Source organism: Pteropus medius, unplaced genomic scaffold (genome assembly GCF_902729225.1).
Source record: "Pteropus medius unplaced genomic scaffold, Ma_sr-lr_union100, whole genome shotgun sequence".
In the NCBI taxonomy this organism is placed as follows: domain Eukaryota; kingdom Metazoa; phylum Chordata; class Mammalia; order Chiroptera; family Pteropodidae; genus Pteropus; species Pteropus medius.
In genome coordinates this window covers 38,293,976-38,317,123 of record NW_024351730.1, presented here as the reverse complement: position 1 = coordinate 38,317,123, position 23,148 = coordinate 38,293,976, and the positions used below count along the sequence as shown (strand labels likewise).

At 35.7% G+C, this 23,148-nt stretch overlaps 1 protein-coding gene across 6 annotated transcripts in view; it reads right to left on the bottom strand.

Moving 5' to 3' along the window:
- Positions 1-22,788, bottom strand: part of PDLIM5 (PDZ and LIM domain 5) — a 181,553-nt gene extending 158,765 nt beyond the window's left edge. For 4 of the 6 annotated variants that reach the window (XM_039845735.1, XM_039845736.1, XM_039845737.1 and 1 more), the window contains exons 1-2: positions 22,643-22,786; positions 19,308-19,445 (exon numbers count right to left, since the gene is read on the bottom strand). In XM_039845735.1, the coding sequence (XP_039701669.1) occupies positions 19,308-19,403 (96 nt within the window). In that variant the 5' untranslated portion in view covers positions 19,404-19,445; positions 22,643-22,786. Of the gene's footprint in view, positions 1-19,307; positions 19,446-22,642 lie in introns of all 6 variants that reach the window. The other 2 variants (XM_039845740.1, XM_039845739.1) reach the window with 2 other exon arrangements.
- Between the last annotated feature and the right edge of the window lie 360 nt (positions 22,789-23,148).

The window sequence follows — 23,148 nt, the reverse complement described above, 5'->3', positions numbered from 1 at the left end:
GAATAAGAAAGAATTTTGGTTTTAACAGGACAATAATCATGAAAATATTAAGCAAAAAACAAATACAGGATATGGCAAAAATCATGAACACAATAAACAAATGATAAATCTAGAAAACACTTATGTTGAGCTATATCTATATTTCTGTAGTAAAGTTTTCCCTCAAATAAAATGTTTTATATAACACAAATGACTCAGTTGCTTTAACATAAAATTTTAAAAAATAAAGAACTGAGGAAGTGGAAGTTATCGATTAAAATATATTTAAGAAATTCATAAACTAATCCTAAACTAAACTATGGACCTCCCCAGGATCCTGATCGTAACAGATTTAAAAATAATAATAACATATACACATATACTTATGAATGAAAATTAGGAAAATGAGAACACTGACTAAATATCTGATATTGGGAAATTATGGCCAACTTTCCCAGGTATAATAAAGGGTGTTGTGATTAAGGTTTTTAAAGTTATTATTTTTTGAGATGCATACTAAAATATTTAGATGACAGGACACCTAGAATTTGCTTTAAAATAATCCAGAAGTGGAGAGAGAAGTCAATGAAAGGAAAGAGAAAATGAAATCAGCTACAGTGTTTGAACCTCAGTGATGGATACATCAGGTTCATTATATTATTCTATTTTTATAATGTTGAAATTTTCCAAATTAAAAATGTTAAGTTTATATTAATAAGCTTCTAATTAGTAACAATTACATCAAAATTTTAAACTGTTACTAGAGAGAAACTGAAAACAAAAGTCTCTTACTTCAAAACTAGAGAGGCTAGTTTTTCAGAATGTTTACTGATAAATGAGTTTTACATACACATCGCTCCTCATTCCCCCTCCTTTACAACTCAATTAAAAAAAAATACTGTTAACCATTCTATTACTGTACAAATACTTCATAATAATATTACAGAAGCAAATAAAATTTTTAAAAAGTGATATCCTCTCTATTTAGACATTTGCGGAGTTCCAATATTCTCATCACAGGTTAGTAAATTCACCAAGGAAAAAGGTAAGGAGTTAATAATTAAGTAAGCTACCCTTATCTTCTCTGGACACTTTGACTTTTATCCCTTATACTAAATTTAGACAATGTTCCATACTGCAATTACCAGATTCATATGATTAAAGCAACTGATTTTAAAAGGCCAAGTTCAAAACACATTAGACACTCATTACTCAACGCTTCACTTTCCTGCAACTAAAATAAATTTAAAAAATGAAAATCATGACAGTCCTTTCTGGATCCATACATAAAAAGCAATAAATACAGATGTATGCATCAATACTGAACTCAAACCTACTTGTTAGATAACAGGTTTTAAAATTAACCCAAATCACAATATGACAACTTAAACATTTTTATTTAAAAAAAGGAGATAAAATGCCTTTGGATAGCCACTTCAAAGATTCTATTTAACCAAAAATAAAAATATACTTTAGTCAATAAAGAAATTAGCAATGATACTTCAAATAAAACTTGAAATATTACTATAGATCAGGATCTATCAAATTTAAAGAAACCCAACATAGACAAGGCAACTGAAAAAGAAAATATAAAGTTCTCAAAGTATAGATAATCTTTAAAAACAAATAAACTGTCTTAAGTGGCTTTACAATAATGCATCAACCCGATACCAAAATTAATTCCAGATGGATTACAGAGTTTTAAAATGCTGAAAACCTAGAAAAAGCAGATGACAGGAAACAATATTTATTAAATATCTCAAGGGAACTGACTTTCTAATCTTTGAAGAAACATTTAAAAATAAAAGAATTGAACAAATGAAAATAATTTCTGTTGAAAATATACAAATAATAAAAATCAAAAGAATAGCAAAATATATTCAGCAAATGTAATAACAGTTTAATTCCTTTAAAGCGTTCCTGAAAACAAAGACCATATAAATCATAATTATTTCCATCTTTTACAAGGCATCCTGAGCCACAGGGGAAGAGGATTGTTTTAGAATATGAAAGCACTAATATCTGTTTCGGTGCGGGGTGGGGGAAGGGTCAAGATTTTTTACATTGTCTATACTGGTCATTTGTCTATTTGCTCTCAGATCAAGTCCCTGTCCTTCTCTGTCCTATCTGTATGGCAAGGAACTACATTCCCCAGGCTCCCTTGCTCTGGCTTCTTGGCTAGGTCCTACCAATAAGGCAACTTTTGCCAGTATGTTCCTGCCAGGATTAAAAAATCAGTATTAAAGCAAAGACAAATACCATTAGATGATGAAAATAGATAGGTTTTATGTGAGAAACATCACAAAATATATTTTATCTATATCTTAGCTATATCTTAATATAAGATAGAATAACCTAAAAATAGTTTAGCTCCTCATCATGATTTGCCTTGAAAATAATCCAATATACTTTGTATATTTCCCCATCAAACTCCCATAAAGGGCCAATTTGAGAAAGAAATTAAGAAAATTGTAAAAAAAAATAATTTATACTAAAATAGTGGTTTGGTGTGTTTTACAAAATCAAAGACACACCGTCTCAAGAAATCACCAATAGTATAAATTTCAACCAGTAGCCTAACATTCCTGCTCATAGACTAATACTTCCAGCCAGATTGAACTTCACTATGACCTGGTATAATTGTAATACTACACTAATCCATATTCTACTGGTCACAGTTAACTTTAACTTCTTACGTGTCTGACTTAATATTAAAAAAGTGAAATATACATACAAATTCATAGTCAGAAATCAAACATTATTTTTATGTATACTTACAAAAAACAGCCTTCTTGACAGGGAAGGTAGGTTCATTTGATTAACAACTTTTCACTGACTTTAGGAGGTTCATAGAAGACTATATTAAAAAAAATTTTACAAATATATGTAACCACAGCCAACTTTTCTTAATTTTTTGTTTGTTTCATTACATTTCTTCTATTCCAAGCCATTTTTAAAAACTATTTTAAAATAAAAAACTAAGTCGCGGCTTCGCTCTTTTCCTCTAAGTTTCAACTTTATTTTAAAAAAAAAAGAAAAAAAAACACCTATAAACATGGAGAACGCAAAAGGCCAATTCTAAAAAAGGAAGTCTCTCAAATAACACAGCCCACTTTTAATGCTTTAAGAATGCTTAAACACACAAATCAAGAAAAGTTCAGTAAGGTTACAGAGTGCATCCCCAGACTAGATTATATGCCAAAATTCACTAACTCGCATTACCTAAATTGCCTTTTACTGGCCCTGGGTTGAGGCCCTTTAAAACGATTCTCTGGATTCCAGGATATAGCAGGGCTGGCTCTACTTACAGCAACTCTAGTGAAAGGCCACCCAAGATATGCCAAAGGCGATATGGCCAGAAAAGCATGGATAGCTGCCAATAGTAATTCTATCCAGAATTCTGAAACCAAAAACTTCCTTTCTACCCCGTTCCCCTCATCCTGCCTCCATCCAACAGATACAAAACAATATCTTTTGAAGAGGTAGGGAACTGACAACGAAATATATGTAGATGCTTGGACTAAAACCTAAAATCATTTGAAATATACCTCTATCTAAAATATTAAAAGCCATAGCATCCATAGTAACAAAAATAGTTTATATTTATATTGCATGTACTTTGCCAGGTATTCCAAGTACTTAAAAAATATGAACTCAATCTTCACAGTAATCCTACAGTATAAGTATACTATTAATAACACCAATTTACAGATGAGAAAGCAGAGTCCCAGAGAAGTTTTATAACTGCTCAAGGTCACACAGCAATAAAGTGTTAGTATTAGGATTTGAACACACAATGGCTGGCTCCAAAGTCCATACTCTTAAGCACTGTGATAGCCTGCCTCTGTATCCCTATATTTGTTAGTCCTCTTCTAAATTACATATAAACTCAAAAAACTTAAGTATGAAACCAACAGAGTAGAACAACAAAAGATGATAAAAGTCTTTATATACTGATGATGGAACAAGATCCACGATGTGTTGTTACATCAACAGGCTTTGTGTGTAGGTCTTTGTGCTCCTTGCCTTGCCATCCTGCTTCTCTGGCCATAGCCAGCTGGACCTGAGATGGGTGCCTGACCCAAATGTAGCCATCTACAGACAGAGTCAGCAGAGCTGTATGTGGTCTTACTATTTACAAGCTCTATGAATTTTATGAAATATAAAATTTATTCAGAACTTTAACAATACAAATAAATGTAAATCATTGCTGTTCATTCATTGATTTACTTATTGCACAAATATTTACTGAATATCTGTTGTATACCTGATACCATGCAGGAGGGATATAGCAGTGTGAATAAAACAAAGTCTATGCCCTCTCAGACCTATCTTTTAGGTGAGTAAGGAAGAGACAATAAATAAAAAAATTGGTGATAAACAGTATGGGGCAAAACAAAAGAATATAAGGAAAGGAAGTGGTGGTTGAATAAGGGTTACCATTTTAGAGAAGGGGAGCAAATAAAGCCACACAGATAAGGTGACACTAGGGCAGAGATTTGGATGAAGTTGGGGGAAGAACTTTAGGGGGCAGAGGGTGAAGACCCTGAGATGAACATTTGCATGGCATGTTCGAGGAACAGAAAGACTCAAGTGGCTAGAGCAGAGTGAGGAGGAGAGTGGCAGATGTTTTTAGAGTTGAGGGCAATTATTTCCCAATACTAGTTGTATTAAAATTTACAATAGGTTAGTTGATAAGACAAAAGCATTTTGCCTTTAAAGACCTAATCAACATGAGATTTTTTTGTTTTTGGAACATAGTAAATATTTTCTCTTAAGACTGAAAAGTCTGCTGATTGCAATGTTATTTTTCTCAAGACTGATGTTAATTTTTACTAGTATTTGAGGTTTAACAGACTGTAAATGTTGTTGTTTGTATTCTTAGTACTATTGTTTATACATAGGAAGAGTAACTGATTATAATGAGAAGTAGGGTCAGATTATATAGTTCAGTGATAACTTTTATGGAGTGATGACTAATTTTATTGCCATTGTCCTTTCAATAATATTCACTTTAAAGGAAGGTGAAATAAAAGATTTTTTTTCTTTATTCTAAGATTTTGGCTTTACCCTTATTTTTGAGCTTCGGAATGGAGATTGAGAAATTTTAGTATCTGTTGGGTAATCACTAAAGTAACAAGGAGATTATTAGAGGCATATTAATAGGTAAAATAATTCATTCTATTTAGAGATTTGTCAAATAATATTTGAAATTACCTTTTAAGTTTTATTTTCAGAAACAGTTGCTGGGAAGCTTTAGTCTCATTACAATGGATGATGCAAAACTCCTGGAAAGAGACAGTACGAATGGCAGACATATTGCTTAGCTTGTCTAGTGTAGACATCACTTATATCTTCTCTCTTATAATCAAATTTGCCTGTCACTGGAGAAGAAAACTGTCCCCATGAGCAACTGTCTCTCATCAACAATATATCTTACCATATCACCTTAAAAGAATTTTTTACAAAATAGATAATGGTAATTACTGTAAAAGAAAGTGTCTAATTAGAGGTACTACTGGTGCCAATGCTCCTTTCAAATCTTTCGGTTTAAGCCAGGCCTTGATGGATCGAAGAAGGAAATGCCCATTCATTCTACAAATATTTATTACGTACCTTCTATAAAAGAAAATGCTTCGTGAAAAACTCAAACTATAGAGTGTGTGTTTTGAGTGTGTGTGTGTGTGTGTGTGTGTGTCCACTGAGAAGGATGCTTCTAAAGAATCCTATGTAAAAATCTACAAAAAAGAAAAACAATTGAATTTTGAAGACGGCATGATCTATGATGTGATAGATCTAGAAATATTTCAATAATAGTGTCAAAACTGCTTAAACTAGATACTACTAGTAAATATTTTTTACTATATAGTAACCTTGTTACTAGGTAACCTTCACAGAGGAATTACATGTGCTAGGCACTTTACAAGTGTTAATTATTCAACAATACAATTTTTACCCCCATTTGACAGCTGAAGAACCTGAGGCACAGTTGAGTAACTTCCACAGTTGAGTCTAGTAACTAACAAATTACAGAGCCCAGATTCACACCCAGGTATTGAGCTTCAGAGCCTGTACTCGTAATAACTACACAAACAACATCTAGGATATTATCTACTAAAATCATAATCTTAAAGGGTATGTTGGGAAAAAATATAAACCCTAAAAGATCATTGTAAAAATAAACAATAAAAAATATAATACTAACACGGTTTTGGTAATACGATATTCATAGACGTTTGACCTATCATTTTATAATTACAATGGCCTGAAGTGTTTAAGGCTAGAAATCAATTATTATTAGATTACTTTAACTCTTATGACAAAACCATTAAGAAAACCATATCTAAAGTTATATTTCTTTTCTACTAGTATATTATTATCATATTTAATGTAATACAAATAATTCATAAATTGGTTATAAAGCTTTTTTTTGTAAATATACCCCAAAACTCACAGGAAAACTCATTTTTTCCCTAAATTAATAAAGAGCTAAATTTACACATGACGTTACATCATTTGCTAAGGCATTATGATTTATTATAGCAGACCTACAGCTATATAACATTGATGACGCTTTTATTCATTAATGTGTTCAGGGGATGAAAACCTGAATTTACTAAAGTGTTAACTGTCAGCCTTCTCTTATTAGATGTTAACCCTATTCAAGTGACCTCTCTTAAAGTTTCGGAAATGAAAAACATGAAATCTTATAAACTCCCTCCACTTGAAATAAGAGGGTCATAAAACATAACTTTGGGTATTGAATGCATTAACCAATAGACTAAAACATTCTTTTTTAGAATACGCATTTTAAAACCTTTTTCTGCTCAACATATCTGACCTAGAATAAACATCCTAACACTCACTTTATCTTTGAGGCAGACTCTAACAAAAGTGTTACCAGCATAATTTGTAAACAACTCCTGAATGTGTACATAACATTTCTTAATTAAAGTAGAAAAGGTCATAACATCACAAGGAAATAAAAACAGAAGCCATCTGGGAAACAAGCTGCTTCTTACAGCAATAAAAAAAAAGTTGTGAGGAACACAAAACAGAAAAAATTTCATCAGTGTGCAAATAACAATGAAAAAATAATAATGTATGTGTTTTAACTATAAATAACTTTTCAAAACAAACATACTACACTAAAATTAGTAATTTACTTCCAAGTAGTCACCTTAGAAGGCTCCACGGTTTATTCCTTTGCTCAAAAAGTTTTTGGAATTCTTTCCCTGAAATGTCTATCAAAACTAATTTAAAACCACACCAGCTTGTAGATGTGGTGCAATCACAATACTGGTAACCCATTCTTTCTAGCGCAGTCCTAATCCAGAGGAATCAGACACCCTCTCAAGTCCCCAGGAGCTGTCCCACCATTACCCCCAATGTTACATACCTTGAACTACCTTGAACCTCATCTCTCATTCTGGCACTAGATATGCCTCCCCTCTCCCTCTGCTTTCTTTGCTTGCGGCACTCCTGTCACACTGACCTCCTTTCTATTCCTTGAATATGCCAAGGTCTTCCCTACCTCAAGGCCTTTGCACTTACTGTTCTCTATGCTTGGAATGCTGTTCTCCTTGCTCTTCACATAACTGATTTCTTATTAAGTCGATGTCGCCTCCTCAGTCAGAAGGGCCTGTCTTGACTGCCCAATCAAAAGTAAAATCTTTATCCCCATACACTCATCCGCTTTCCCCAATTATTCCCTACCATATCACCTTATTAAATTACATTGCTTATTTATGTATTTATGAGTTATCAGTTCCTCTTACTAGAATATAAGGTCCATAACACTAAGGCCTTTGTTTCGCTTATCTCTATATTTTCAGTGCCTAGACCAGTACTGTACATATAGTAGGTGCTCAATAATGATACTGAATAAATGGCTCCATGCCCAAATTCTGGATGCCACTGCTACTGGTCTGCTCTATGGATTCTACAGATCCTAGTCTAGAAGTTCACTGCTATCCTTACATAGGCTGTACAGTCAACATATACAGTGGTCTTTTCCTAGATTTGACTACATATATGTCCTCTCCTACTCCAAAGCTCCTTCCTATATACCATATCGTTTTCCATGTGCCTTATGTCAGAAAACAGAGAACAAGCCTCTGTACTTAAGGCCTAGTACACAGTAAGAGATCAAAAAATGTGTGATGACTAACAGCTTCTCCTCTCGGGGCTATGGCACAAGTGATTCAGAAGGGCAGAACCAGAAGACAATATCAAGAGGACATACCCTGCTGTACCAAGAGTTTACCCAATCTCTCCTAAAAGATAATCAATAATAACAAAATTTTAAGGATTAAGGTTGAATACACCTCAATTATCTGTTTCCTGATTTCCTCCCATGAGGTTTCTTGATCTTTCACGCATACATGCACATGCGCACATGCACACATGCGCGCGCACACACACACACTCCTGCCCTCTGAGGCTCTCCTAACCTCCTTATGTCCAGAGAAGCCTGAGCTTGCACATGTACAAAGCATAGTTTTAGTTCTATTTTTAAACAAAAAATATACATATTACAAAAATTTCAAACAGTACAAAAGTATACAAAGAAATCACTGAAAGTTACATCAAACCCATTGCCCAGAGCAGCTTCTAAATCCTGCACTGTTCAGCCACACAAAATTCAGTTTCTTTGCCTAGCACAGCCATATTTCTGCGTTGGTCTTAATATATCTGAGGTGTTAGGTTCAGTCCTAGGAGTCATACTTAAAGGGACATTTAAAAACTGAACTACTTTTTAAAGGCAAATGCTCAGAGGTATGAAGAGAGGCAAACTGTCATGACAGAAACATGTAAAGAAATGGTTTCCAACAGAATATCCACAAGACTCAAATGGAAATACAACTCACTCACCTATCTGAAAAAGCTATCACGTGAGAGAGGATCATCCTTTGTTGTGAATGACACTAAAGGACAAAGGTAGGACTGTTTCGGTCAGAAACACAGAAAACAAAATCTGGCTGACATATACTGTACCTTGGAAGGCAGGAAGCTATCATACAATGTAACCTCTGGGGCATTTCCTAGAAACTTAAACCCTAACTAGAATTAATAACAAGGAAAACCAAAATGTTTCATCTGTTAATTCTATCAATGATGTACATTAACAAAACAAATCTGGAAGAAATCTGATTGCAATTGCAACCCAGCCACCCATTTGTCCTCTATTACCATTATGACCATCAGTCAAAAATCACTGAAGCGGTACTAGGAATTCTAATACGATGTCGAGTAAATAAGACCCAGAGTGTAGGTTTTTTTTTTTACTGGTGAGAGATGTTCATAATTTAACAAAGTATATGACCCATTTATATATACTTAAACTGTACTGCTGTGAAAGCTAATACAAAGATCAAAAATTTTAACTAATTCCTGGTCGATAGCCTTAAGTCTATAACTAGTTCTTCTTAAATGTTACCACTTTACCTTAGTAACGAGTCTTAAAACAAAACCTAGTATAGACAAAGATTCATCGAAAACTCTTTGGTAAATTTAATATTATTAAATTTTATAGTATTACCAACATCTAAATCTTTTGTCATAAAATCTTTTGTCACAAAAATATAGCATTGTAAACAGAAGTAAAGCCCAATATCAGACATTATTAAGATTGTCATTTATTTCTAAAAAGGATTTGACCTATGGTGACTGAACTCAGAAAAATGGGGAAAGACTGGTGGTTGGAGAAAAGTAGATATGTCACATTATTTAGTCAATGGCAATTCCATTGTAACTTAGCCTTAATGCTGAAATGATCTAAGTTACAAAGGATCCATAATAAAAATATTATTTAAAAGCAGCAAAGCTATTAATTCTTAAACATTCCCAAAAACAGAACTCAAATGGTACATGAGAAATATCCAGAAAGGATGTGAGAATTCCTAAACATCCTGAATTCAAAGTCTGGGACCTGCAATCTACATTTTTTAAATCTCACTGATGATTCTGATGAATAGTTTGGAAGCCAGTCATATTTTTTCTTAATAATCTTAGTTATTCCCATATATACAAGACTTTGATACTATAGCATACATTCTCTCTTTAAGAAACACACACACACTTGGCTGTCAGTAATGAAAACTGTCATCTAGGCCCAAAAATAGAGTATACTGATTAAAAGCGTTATTTACTACTACTAACTCTGACTGGTTTCAAATTCTAAGCCTAACCAATTACTGGCTATGTGACTTAGGGCATGTTATTTAACTTCTCTGTCTCTCATTTTCTTCATCTGTAAATCAGATCTAAAATCATACTTCCTTAGAGGATTGTTATGAAGATTACATAATCAAACATGTGCAAAACACACAGAGCAGGGCCTAGAAAATAATAAGGGATCAATAAATTATTTAATAAAGGAAAGAAAAGAGACCCAAGAGAGAAGGAACAGTCAAACATTTCAAAGAGCATCTAGCATATGAATGTACCTTGGGGTACATATCTAGGGCTCTAGGGATAAGAAGAAATAAAGGTAGTATGCATAGAGAATAAAGAGTACAAGAACTTCAGAATTCAAAATGGGCATTCTGAACTATAAACTCAGTTGTATTAAGTAAGCCCATCTACCTGCAGCCCAAATGCCCGGCAGAATAAGAAGCAATAGTTCAGTGGATAACAGGAAGCCTAATAGTTCTTAAATAGGACAGTAATGTATTAAACATAGGATTTTAGAATTCTTGCCTCGGCAAGGGGACAGCCTGAGGATGAAGAACCAGCCTAAAGAGGGGATAAGCCAATGATGAGGTGTGGAAACACCTTTGTCTCCTAAAATGTCAAAGTATCATTCTGAGACTTGACTATCAACTAGAATCTTCCAGAATGGATAAAGGTACACATAAACAAAAATGCCTAGTATAAAAAGGTCAAAAGAACCATTTGTAGACTATTTGGAAGCTAGTCACGTAGAAATGTTTCAAGAGAATGTCCAAAAATCATGAAAATTATATGTGTGACAGTATTTGTACTTATATATAAATGTCTTCTTCCAGAAAATTTCTAAGGGTTCCTAGTTAAGGGGTAAAGCAGCAGTCCCCAACCTTTTTGGCACCAGGGACTAGTGCTCCTATGAGAATCTAATGCCTGATGATCTGAGGTGGAGCTGAGGTGGTGATGCTAGTGCTGGAGAGCGGCTGCAAATACAGATGAAGCCTCGGTTGCTTGTCTGCCACTCACCTACTGCTGTGTGGCCCTGTTCCTAACAGGGCACAGACCACTACTGGTCTGTGGTCTGAGGGTTGGGACCTCTGGGATAAAGCATTTGTTTTTTAAAGGACATTTGTCCTCCAGTAATTTTACTCAAAAGGAAAATACTTTCAGAACATATCCACAATCTCCTCTGGCTAACATTATACAACCTTACTAAATTTTTAAATTTAACCATCTCTAAAAATTAATATCTCAAAAATTATTTGATTAGTACTAATAATCGGAACCTCAATGGGTCGAATCACAACACTTAGATCTCTTATGGAATCAATAGTAAATGGCATTCAATTGTTAATGTCATTAATATAACTACTTCCCCTTTTGGTAAATCAAAATTTACCCAGGACAATCATTATGAATAGTGGCCATTACTAAATCAATTTTTGGATCCTGGGACAAAGTGTTTAACAAGTCACAGAATTCAAATAACAAATGGTGCAAATTCTTATTTAGCTCCAAATTCTTCTTGTCATATGTAAAAATTTACAGCAACACACTAAAGGAAAAAATTCCTCCTTCTCCCATCTCTAAGTACATAAAATACCGACATCCCTGGAATCCTTATTCTTTTTGTCACCAAAGTTACCAACACATACACTCTGCTGCTTACATCCAAGTAAAATGAAGAAACATTTTGTGCCCCATATTAGCATGCCTTCACTATGCCTGACTCACTATGCTATGGAACACTCTATAAACCTTTATGACTTCAGTTAAAGTCCACTGGCTAATAAAGGCTGATATGAAAACACAGTGAGGCTCCTAAGGGTAAATTTTACTATGTCCCAAGACCATGCTGAACACTACATTATGGCGAGTCTCCTTGTCACATCATTGAAAGGGAGCTAGCGAAGAGTGGGATTCTAAATTACACACCATATCAGGCTACTGGAGAAACTCCAAAGGTAACAACCTTAAATCTATTAAATGTAATTTGCTTAATTTTTCAGAAAGTCTCTGACAGGGCACTATGCCAAAAACTGTTGCACCAAAAAAAAAAAAATCTTTCACCATGTAATCAGAAGTAATATGTTAACAGAGAGAAAAAAATCCGTTTAGAAAAATAGGAAACAAATGACAGAAATAACGTAACCAAAGCTCTGGAAAAAATTCAAACAACAGCATCTCTAGAAATTAATAAAAAACATTAAAAGAAAGCCAGCACATTTTTATTTCATATATTCTCATGCAAAATGGAAAACAATGAACCACTTTAAAACTCTAGAGTACTTGGCAAAACACCTGTGATTAAGCCCTATAAAAAGGAGAAAGGTGAAAATAGGCCCATCTGATTGGAAAAGATCAAAGTCTATTAAAATGTGTGCTAGCATAGCTATGAGGAAACCAGCATTCTCATATTGCAAGTAGGAGTGTCTCTATAGAGATATCTGGCAATATCAATCAAAATTGTAAACACATACAACCCTTTGAGCAATTCAATTTCTAGGAATCCATCTGACAGAAATGCTTATAAATGACAGATATATATATATCATGCATATATTGCTCATACATATATACATGCAAAAATTTCGCAGTGTCACTAGAAGAAAGACTAGAAACAACCTAACTGTTCATCGATAGAAACTGGTTAAAGAAATCATGACAAATCCAAACACCAGGAAGCTGTACAAAAAGAATGAAGATATATTTACTGACTTGGGGTTAAGAGAAAAAAGAAGTGCCGAAAAATAAGTATATTTTTTAAGGATATTATTTGTGTTGAAAAGGGAGGTGGTGAGGATACAGACACATTTACATATATCAGTAGAGATTATCGCTCGAAGTATACACAAGAGGCTGTTAACAGCTGTTGCTTCCAGGAAGAAGAAATGAATGGCAGGGCAACAGGACATTCTTCCTGTGAACCCTATTATATCTTTTGAATTTCAAACCATATGAATGTCTTACCTAATGAAAAGCATAAATTAGTCAAACTTTAAACGGGGGAAAGGGTGAAGGGTTAAAAAGATTTCTTAAGTACAAAATTTAACCCAGTATGTAACTGTTCCCATTTTGGCCTTCTTAGAATTGGCTCTTTCTTTTCTCTATCTAACTTGTTCTTTTTCATTCCCTCCTGTCAACTTTCCCAGTTAATTTGACTCTCCTCCATTTAGGCCTATTAGGGACATTTGCTGCAATTGTTTATCCCTGCTGGGAGTACTAAGTGCCAGTGAGGTTGATGAACTTTGCTCCAGTAACTGTCACACAAAATAGGCAACAACATCAGCTGTAAAAAAAATCTGAATATTTACAGAAAGGTAGATAACTCCACTTACGCAACAGAAAGAAAAAACGATGAGGGAACAAGGGGGAAGTGACTATTAGATTTGAGATTGTTTTAACATTATAAAAAATTCTTCCAAAACTAACTTTAAACACTCGTTCAATATTATCTATTCTGTCCATTCATATTATACTACTATAAAAAAAAATCTTAATAAAACGGAGTATATGTGCTAGAAAAGTGATTTTTCCAATCTGTAATTAAAAAACCAAACTTACATTCCAAGCAGGGTACACTGTGGCTCTGCACCTAGAATACCTAAATTAGGCGTCACCACAGTCACTGCTCATCCTTTGCTTAAATTAATGTTTTCTCTTTTCATTTCCATTATGTCATTTATTTGCAAATGCATACATATATTAATCTTACATAGACAAGAGTTTTGTTTTGTCAAGTTTTATATTACATACTCATTTCTACATCTTAAAAATTTAAGTAAAGGCCTATAGTCTCACCTACTAAAGCGGAAACATAATTATTCCTTATGAGACACCAAAGAAACAACCCTTTCTTGTCCACAGCAATGTTTGCTTCTAGATTAACTCATATCAGATTTCTCCTCCATGCAGTTGTAACTGGGGGGAAAGGCCATGACTGGCCCTGTAGTAGACGGGAATCTGGGTCAGAACCACTGAAAATAGGCTGTTGCAGGCAAAGACACTTGGTTAACTGTATATTCATATTACAGCCTGACCAACAACCATCATACAGAAAAGCTCTTCGCCTTGAAAGTTCTCAAAGATAACTGAAACTAAGTCCATAAACTTCAGCATTCTCAGTTTTAGTAAGTAAATACTCAACCTAACTCATGAGTAGGTGAAGAGGTTTCATGAAAATCTCTTTTCCTTAAGTCTAAAGTGCTACTCTTACTTTACTCAATCTCTACAATATTGTTTCCTTTATCAGATACAAAAGTCCTGCAAACCAGTAAAATTCCCCTTGTTTTAACAAATAACTTTCCTAAATGACCTTTTCTAAAATGTTTGTCATTTTGGAAAGTAAAACTATTAATTTACAATAAAACTAATAAGATTTTCACTTCTTAACAAGTAACACACCAAACATCTTCAGAATTATCTAGACATTCTTAAGCCTCATGATGACAATGGTAGAAAACTGTCACATGAGAAAAGACAGGTCTCTGAGCCCCACACAAAAGGTAGTTAGTATTTTAAAAGCAGAAAGTGGTATACCTGTGAAGTATACATTATGCAGTTACATAAACTAAATTAACTTTCAACTTGGCATTATGACAGGATAGTTGGGAGAGAATGTAAAAGAAAATACTCAACAGCTTAAAATTAACAATGGGCCCATTTATTCAAGGTAGGATGGTTCTCCCCTTTTAGCTTGAGAGGACTGAAAGTCTCTTTGCCTGTAGGAGGCAAACTCCAGCGGGCCCACCTGGAGAATCACTCAACTATACACCCACGGCGTCACTCAGTCAAGAAATGTCAAGGAAAGTCTTCATCTTCACTTTACACTGAAAACCAACACAGAGAAATGTTGACTTGAAGGTGTTCAAATTTCAACCTTCAAAGACCAATTCAATTCATTTCTCCTGTAGGAAGCTGACCCACCCCCACAAGCACTAAAGATCTATGCCCAGTGAAACTGAGAAACACGTATCTGTATCTTTGCCATTTCATCAAATGTTGTCTGGTGACAGGTCTTACGACACTAATACTGTATTTATTTCTTTTCTCTGCAACCTTTGTACTCCCCATACTATCTTCTTCATGGCTTCTAGGAAGTACTCTTTTAACTGCTGAATGAATGCATTCACAGCAAAGTGTTTCATGGCTCTGTCTTTCTCCATTCCATGTTACATTTCCAAACAGGGCTCCATATTCTAGGAAACGATAAATGTCTTCTGCTTCTCAAATCCAACTAAAATCCTGTCTGAGCTCTTAACAACTGATCCTCCCCTAACGCTTGAGAATCAAAGTTAGTTATTACTTGGGTATTAAAATGTCTGACCTCATTCTTATTTGCTTAAGGAACATCACAGATGTTTTTATGGAGAAATGGGATATCATTTTAGTAAATCTAAATATCGGCATTTAAGGAAAAAACTAACATACATCAGAAAATAACGCAGCAGAGGACTCCAACTTTAGGATGCTGTATTTAAAAGATGTTATTCACAAATATATTATCCTTCTTGTAATTCCATCATGAGAAACACCAACTTGCCAAAATATGGCTTTGAATTGTGCAACAAGTCTCCTATTTCTTCTTATAAAATATACTGGCAAAGACCAATAAACCCACACAGCTACAATGAAACCCTTCCCCACATTCCATGGCTTCAAGGCAATTCCATAAATACAGGGTCATAAAAAGAGCCTGCAAACTCCTGTAGCCAGCACTCAATTTTAAGAATAGAAAACTGAAGATAATGACACGTGACCATGCAGTTAACGGCAATCCGAGAATCTCTTAAGGTTTGTAGGAATTACCAACCTTTTCTTAGAAATCAATCTACCAAAAAAGAATGCAAAATTCATACAGTATAGGTGATGAACAAATTTGAGTGAAATGTTAAAACTTTATAGTTTGTGTGCTTTAAGATACAAGTCATATTCAGCATATTCTGGTAACGACAAAATCTCAAGAAACTAGAATGTTCAAGCCCCAGCCAATGGCTTATTTACCTCAAATGCATTTGATATCAGAGTTCCAATATTTTAAAGAAATATAAATAGCCCTTTGGAGTTCAACATAATAATACCTGACCAAAGGAAAAATTGTATACTTCTGAACTCTAAATATAAAGAGTTTGTGCAACTTTACAGCTAAGCACAAACTTATGATTTATTTTTTCAAATACAAAAGACTATAAGTAAAAGTATGTAACTGCTATGTTCCCTTCAATTATGGGAAATTTGCTATTTCATGTCTCTAAATAAATTTTTTTTAATTTTATAGTAATATTGTCGTAAAACAACCGAGAGAATACTATATGCCAGGCCTTGCTAAGAATTTTATACCATTATTAAAATAAGAGAATCACTAAATTACATGTTTTAAGGCATGTTTTCAGGTTTTAATTGCTTCTTGATACTATTAATCTGGTGACAATGAAATATATCCCAATTATTTTATATAATTAAGGCAGAATAAATATAATCAGAGAACTAATTAAGATGAAGTATAACACTAGTAATCTTACTACAACAAACAATATAAATTAGTTACTAGCACACATCTTTATTAGACAATGTTACTAGGCATGTTTGAACCACACAAGGGGTTAAAAATAACTACAATGAAAGGCCAACAGCCTAGCGGCACAGTTGAGCCAACATTCCCTTCTCTCCTCCCCCTCCCCTTCCCATCCTCTCCAGTTCAGAATGAACTGCATGCCCCACTGCACATGGCCCAAAAAGGTCACAGGAGATGGCAGAGACTTTTGTAAGAGAACAGAAATAACTCAGCAGCTTTGTTATGGGTAGTTTCTTTTAATCAGTATGTTCGAAATCCTTTAATTAGCACTCTGTCTACACAAGGAAAACATTTCTTCTGTGCCAAGGGAGGGCACGAATGTATGTACACAGTGTTCAGTTTTATCAGCATCACAACATGTAGCTAGGCCTCAAAATGTCTGCCAGGGAACTGAAGTGCAGAAAACTTTCTAAAAAGAATGGTACCACATTTACATATCAATTTGCATTTCTATTACCAAACAACAAATTGATGATTAAGTTATTTATTTAAATGTAAACTTATTTCTGAACTATTTTTTCAGCAAAAATGGAATTATTTTAAACTAAACAATAACTTTTTTAGTCCACTATCATAAAGATATTCATACTTAATATAAAATAAAGTTAACAGCATATAAATAAAGACAATATTCAAATATTGTTCCTTTCTGCATAATAGATCTCCAGTAGGAGAAAAATAAATAAAACACTGCCTCTTTCAAACAGGAATAAATCACAACACATGTCTTCACAAGAATGCTTTACATTTAAAATTTCATCCAACCACAAAAAGTCTTAAAACTTGCAGCCTGGATTACATATATGTATTTCCTTGTAAAATCTGAAAAACTGAAAACAAGACAGAAATTAATAATAAATTAATTATAACTATTTAAAAATCCACAGACAAGAAACAAGAAATGATAACTATTTTAAAATCCATAGTTAAGAAAACTTCTTTAGTAAGCTGAAATATGCAGTATTTTAATGGAGATATGTACATATTACAAACTTACACAATCCTTTAGGTTGTGTGTATATTATAAGTAGTGTGTGTTATATATTTATACATACATACATATATAATTAAAACAATAACCTTCTAAATATCTGATTATAGAAGCAATTTACTTCAATCAAAAATAAAGTTTATTATTAAGGAGGCAGCATAGTATAATTGCTTGAAAGCCAACTCTTCCACACCAGCCATATGAGCTCACAGCACAGTTCTATACAATGGGAATAATACCATCATTCCTCACGATGGCAGGAATGAGATAATGCATGTAAAGCACTTGGCAAAAATCCCAAAGTCTCTTGGTTAGGCTTGGAGGAGGGGGAAATAGGTATTTTTATGCACTGCACAAAAGTGTAAATTGGCACAACTAATTAAAATTAGACATACGTATAAAATTATGTCTATATAGTATCAGCTGCAGTTCTGTTTGTATTACCAATACTGAAAACAATACAAATGCCCTTCAACAGGGGACTGGTTAAATAAACATTACTTCCCTACAAGAGAATTCTATACAGTTGTTTAAAAAAAAATAAAAATCTTTATATATGAATAGGCAAAGTTCTCCATGGTAAACTGTTGAGTAAAAAGCAAGGTATGGAACAGTGTATATAATATGCTACCATATAAGTAAAAGGAGAATAGACACTCACATTTCTTTGACTATACAAAAAAAAAAAAAAAAATCCATCCTCTGGAAAGTTATACAAGTAATTAACAGTAATAATTACCTACTAGTGATGAAAGTGAAACAGTACCTGACACAGTCAAGCCCCAATAAACAAAAGCTATTATTACTCCCCTCATCATCATGAAAACATATCCTTAAAAATGCATACATAATCCGTTCAAACTAAATCCTTAATGAGGTAAACAGCCAAATCTCAATTATTCATAGACTGACTATCTAGTTGGAGATCCAAGCCCTTCATTTCCTCTTCAAAGGTTAGTAGCTTTTGGCCATTGTACTGTTGGCTATCACCTTCACCAGAAAGTGAGCTGAGGAAATAACACCAAAAATAGTCATTTTATTAATACTGAGCAACAGTTTTTAATAAACAGCTTTGGAGCTGAAAAGAACCATGAAAATCCCACAGTGCAACTTTCTAATGTTACATATGAAGAAACTAAGGTCCACAGAATTCCCCAAATTAGTGACAATTCAAAGATCTGGAGTCTGCCCCCCAGTTAAACGCTTTCCATTTTATTATTAATAACATGAAGGAAAAATGAAAATAAACATAACTGAAATTAATTATCCTTGCTAAATTCCCTCCCACCACATCTTTTACTATAGGTAATTAAGTTTGCTGAGATCAAATCTCATAAGCCAGCGGTCCCCAACCTTTTTGGCACCAGGGACTAGTGCTCCTATGACAATCTAATGCCTGATGACCTGAGGTGGAGCTGAGGTAGTGATGCCAGCACTGGGGAGCAGCAACCTTTACTGGTCCGCAGGCCCAGGGGTTGGGGACCCCTGCCATAAGCAATCGTAATAAGTAGAACGGGTCAGCCAGATAATTAGTACTGAGGTCCCCAGGACTAAGCATTGAATGAACATCTGTAATAAAATCTGTAGTTTGCTTACACTAGAAATTGTCAGAGGCATGTTGAAATCTTTGCCACCTTGCAGCCGGAAACCCCAAGGAGCAGGACCAACCAAGGACACGCTGTAGTTGCTCATGGTTTTGATGGCTCAAAATTCAATCCCAGAAAGTGAAAGAAACTGTGAAAGAAAATCAGATGGTTAAAAAAAAAAAAAAAAAGTTTATTTAGAGCTCTATTACATATCTAAATGTATTTAATATAAACCCAACTAAATTATGTTCAATATTTTGGGTTTTTATTTTGGGGAGTGAGAGGATATAGAGAATAAGTCTATATTAAGTTCTCATTTGAGTCTAAGAAAAGGAACCTATGAGCTAACATACAATTTATAAACTCACACCAATTTCCATAGCCTAAAAATTCCACATGAGAGTATGTTTCTAGACCCTTGGTCAGTTTTACAACTTGCTACAATTTGCAGCTTCTTGCATACAAACTTTAACTCAAAGTACTTTACAACACTTTGTTATATATATATAAGCAAGCACAAGATTTTATTTCAGGTTTAATTCAAAACAATTTTCTCCTTCCCTCTACCTCACGCATTCTTTTGCCTGCAGTTGGCAAGAATCTTTCAATTTCACTAACTTAAATTCTAAATTACTCTAACATATGAAAAAAACTGCTAATTTGCAGATTCTCATTCATGCCTTCCAAATACTAAACTCTTTAAAAGTTGTTTTTAATGTACAAAACTATTCTCTCCAAACATAAACTACAACTTGTATTTCCTCTTATAGGGAAATGTTATTTCCCACACTTAAAGTAATACTTTTTCTTAAGACTGGCAATACTCTAGCACAGTGACATTTCAGTCAACCTCCTTTCTGTTTACACACACATTTCATCAAGCAGAGTGAGCATTTACCACAAGTTGAGACTAACTGGTAGGAGTATAGCTCATCTCAATGTACAAAAGTAAACTGCAGCTTTAGAAAAGAACCAGCACTTCAATGCTTTTTTTGTTTTGCTGTAAGTGGACTCATAATGCCACTCGTGGTATGACTTGGAGGTTGGTACTGGTTGCTATGGTGGTTATATGTGGGTTGGAGAAAATAGGAAGAATGAAAATTTTCTAAAAGGTAATACTAAGAAATATAATATTTCCCACTAAAAAATATTAAAAACTTAACAGATGTATAATGTAATAATTTTAAAACCACTTTATAAAAAAGCTGTTCAAGACACACTTCCCTGGAGAAGCTGCTGTTTAACCAAACCATCACCTTATATTACCTGTCTTAAAATATTTTTCCATTTTTTTAACCCATTCAAAATTTATATCCTATTACTGATAGTAGCAGATGTAGATATTGGAACCACTAGATATACTAAAAGCAAATAGATTCCATCTTTTCATAAGGGGAAAATAAGACAAAACATTCAAATAAGTCTGGTTCTTAAAGAAATATTAAATCAGTGAAAATCTGCATGGCATCTACCTAGAAATTAAATGAGCTTTCTCTCTCGCACGGTAGTACACTAACTACTAATAACATTACTTCAATACTGATGTAATAGGCAGAAGGCACTAGAGACCCAAGGCCAAGAGAGAAGTCAAACTGTAAGATATATGTGAAAAACAAATACTAGGGAGGTAATAAGGAGAAACAAAATTTAATTGTTTTCTCGCTATAATAAAAGAAAATTTTCATAGAACTAGTAAATATAGTTTTGATACTGGCAAACAATACAAATCAGAAGCGTATAAAGCCAACAGATATTTCACGCGCAGCCTGACCCTTCCTTTTTTAATCCTTAACTTTTATCAAGAAATATGTGAGAGTTAGGCTCAACTTCTGGCCTCACTGTTCCCCACAAGAAATGTATTTAATTAATGTATCGACGCAAGTAAATACAACTTCCCTTTATTTGGGAGCTCCCTTCCTGACTTCTCCCATTTGTTATTAAAATTTCTAGCACTGGCAAGGTCATAGGCACACTACAGAATCAGTACAGTCATTTCAATTATAGTATTCTCCCTCTGCTAGCTTCATCTGCCTTAAAATATTCTGATCCCTAAGCAATGGTAATATTACTGGCCTTTTCCGGTCTCCTCCATCTGGTTATTGGTGCCCAAACTCCTCCTAAAATACTAAGCAGGCAGGAAATAGCAGCCTATTCTGCTTTCAAACATGTAGAAAATGCTGGAACTTCTGTATAGTCCTGGGTCTTCTCTTAGGGGAAGTCTAAACAATGTCTACACTCTAGTGCTTGGTTATCTCCCACTCTCCTATCCCAGCTTCTTTTAATGGGTACGTAGGGGGAAAGGAGAACTCCCGATGAACTGCTCAGGGTAACAAAAAGGGTCTGAAATTAAAGAGCAATATCTTGAGATTCTCTTTTTCTCCATTATGAGAGACAGTGGAGATAGAGCTGAAGAACTAAGGCCAGAGGCACAGGATGAAAGCAGCCGACGAGACAGTTTTCCAGCAGATGTTCACGCCTAGCCCTGTTTGCCAAATAAGGCTCCCTAGCAGGCTGTTTCCGTGGCAGGCGGGTTCCGACGTCCTCACGGTCAGGAAGGCGGACTTGGGACAGGATCTAGAGATCACACCCTAGACCTGCCTTGCCCAGCGCAACTACGATTTCTCTTTCCAAGCTCTGCCCTGCTGGGACATACGCCCTTCCTTTTTCCACTTATTTACTGTCAAACGCACTGAGGCCAGTCTTACAAAAGCCTCAACAAGCACGCAAGTATTAATAAATCTGGCGTTCACGACAGGTTGTTATTAAAACAAGCTTTATTCCTGGACGCACGGAAGTTTTCCCCGAACAGGTTACACAATCCTAAATATTTGGAGAAAAATAAATGCTTCTTAGCAGCGTGAGAGCAAACAAAAACACGCCATTCCTGTTTAGTCCCGCTTCCTTCCCACACCCCCGAGAGATTCGCGCAGGACATGGTGGACCGGACGCCAAGGCGGGAGCTCGGCGACACCCGCAGCCGGCTGGCGAGCCGCTGCAGGGAGCCGGGGGCCCTTCCACGCTCGCCCTCCCCACCCCGGCGTCCCCGCTCCCGCGCCCCTGCCTCCGCCGCGCTCGTCCCGGCCCGCCAGGGCTGCGGGGTCCTCCAGTGCCAGTGCTAACGGCGTGGCGGCCCCTCCCGCGCCGCCCTCCACCGCGCGCCGCTTCCCACGCTGCTCTCCCACCTCCGCCGCGTCGGGAAAGCACCTGAGAAGCCGCCCCCGCGCAAAGCGCGCCCCCTCCGCCTCTGCGGCTTGGCTCCGCTCGCGCCTGGCGCACGGAGACAGCTTCTCTCCCTCCTCCCTACTGCGGATCAGAGACGCGCATCCCCGGCGGGCGGCCACTCACCTCGGGTCCGGCGCGGCGCTGCCTCCGCCTCCGCCTCAGACGAGCGCTGACAAGTGATTCGCGGTGCGAGCGCCGACCTTACAGCCCGCGGGAACTTCCGCCTCTTGGCTCTCCGCGGCCCCGCCCCCGAGCCTGGACACGCCTCCTCCGCTCCGGGACACGCCCCTGGGCCGGACACGGCCGCGCCGCAAGGGCGGTGGATGTTGCGGTGTCTGGGCTTGCTGAGGCGAGCTGAAGCCGCCACCGAGAAACAATTGTGCTACAGAGTTTCGGTGGGAGTAGTCTTAGGGGTTTGCAAACAGCACCTGGCAAAGGTCTGCTCCACGTGTATGTTTTGCAGCGGATGGATGCATTGCTCTCTCCAGAAACTTTGTATTGGAGAGCAGTTGCTCTAGCTAAAAAGAGAAGGGAGTTTTGGATAAATCCCTGTCTATGCAATTTCACTGGCTACTGCATGTTTTGTTTTGTTTTTAAGAGCTTTATTATGTCCTGAAAAGTGCAAACCC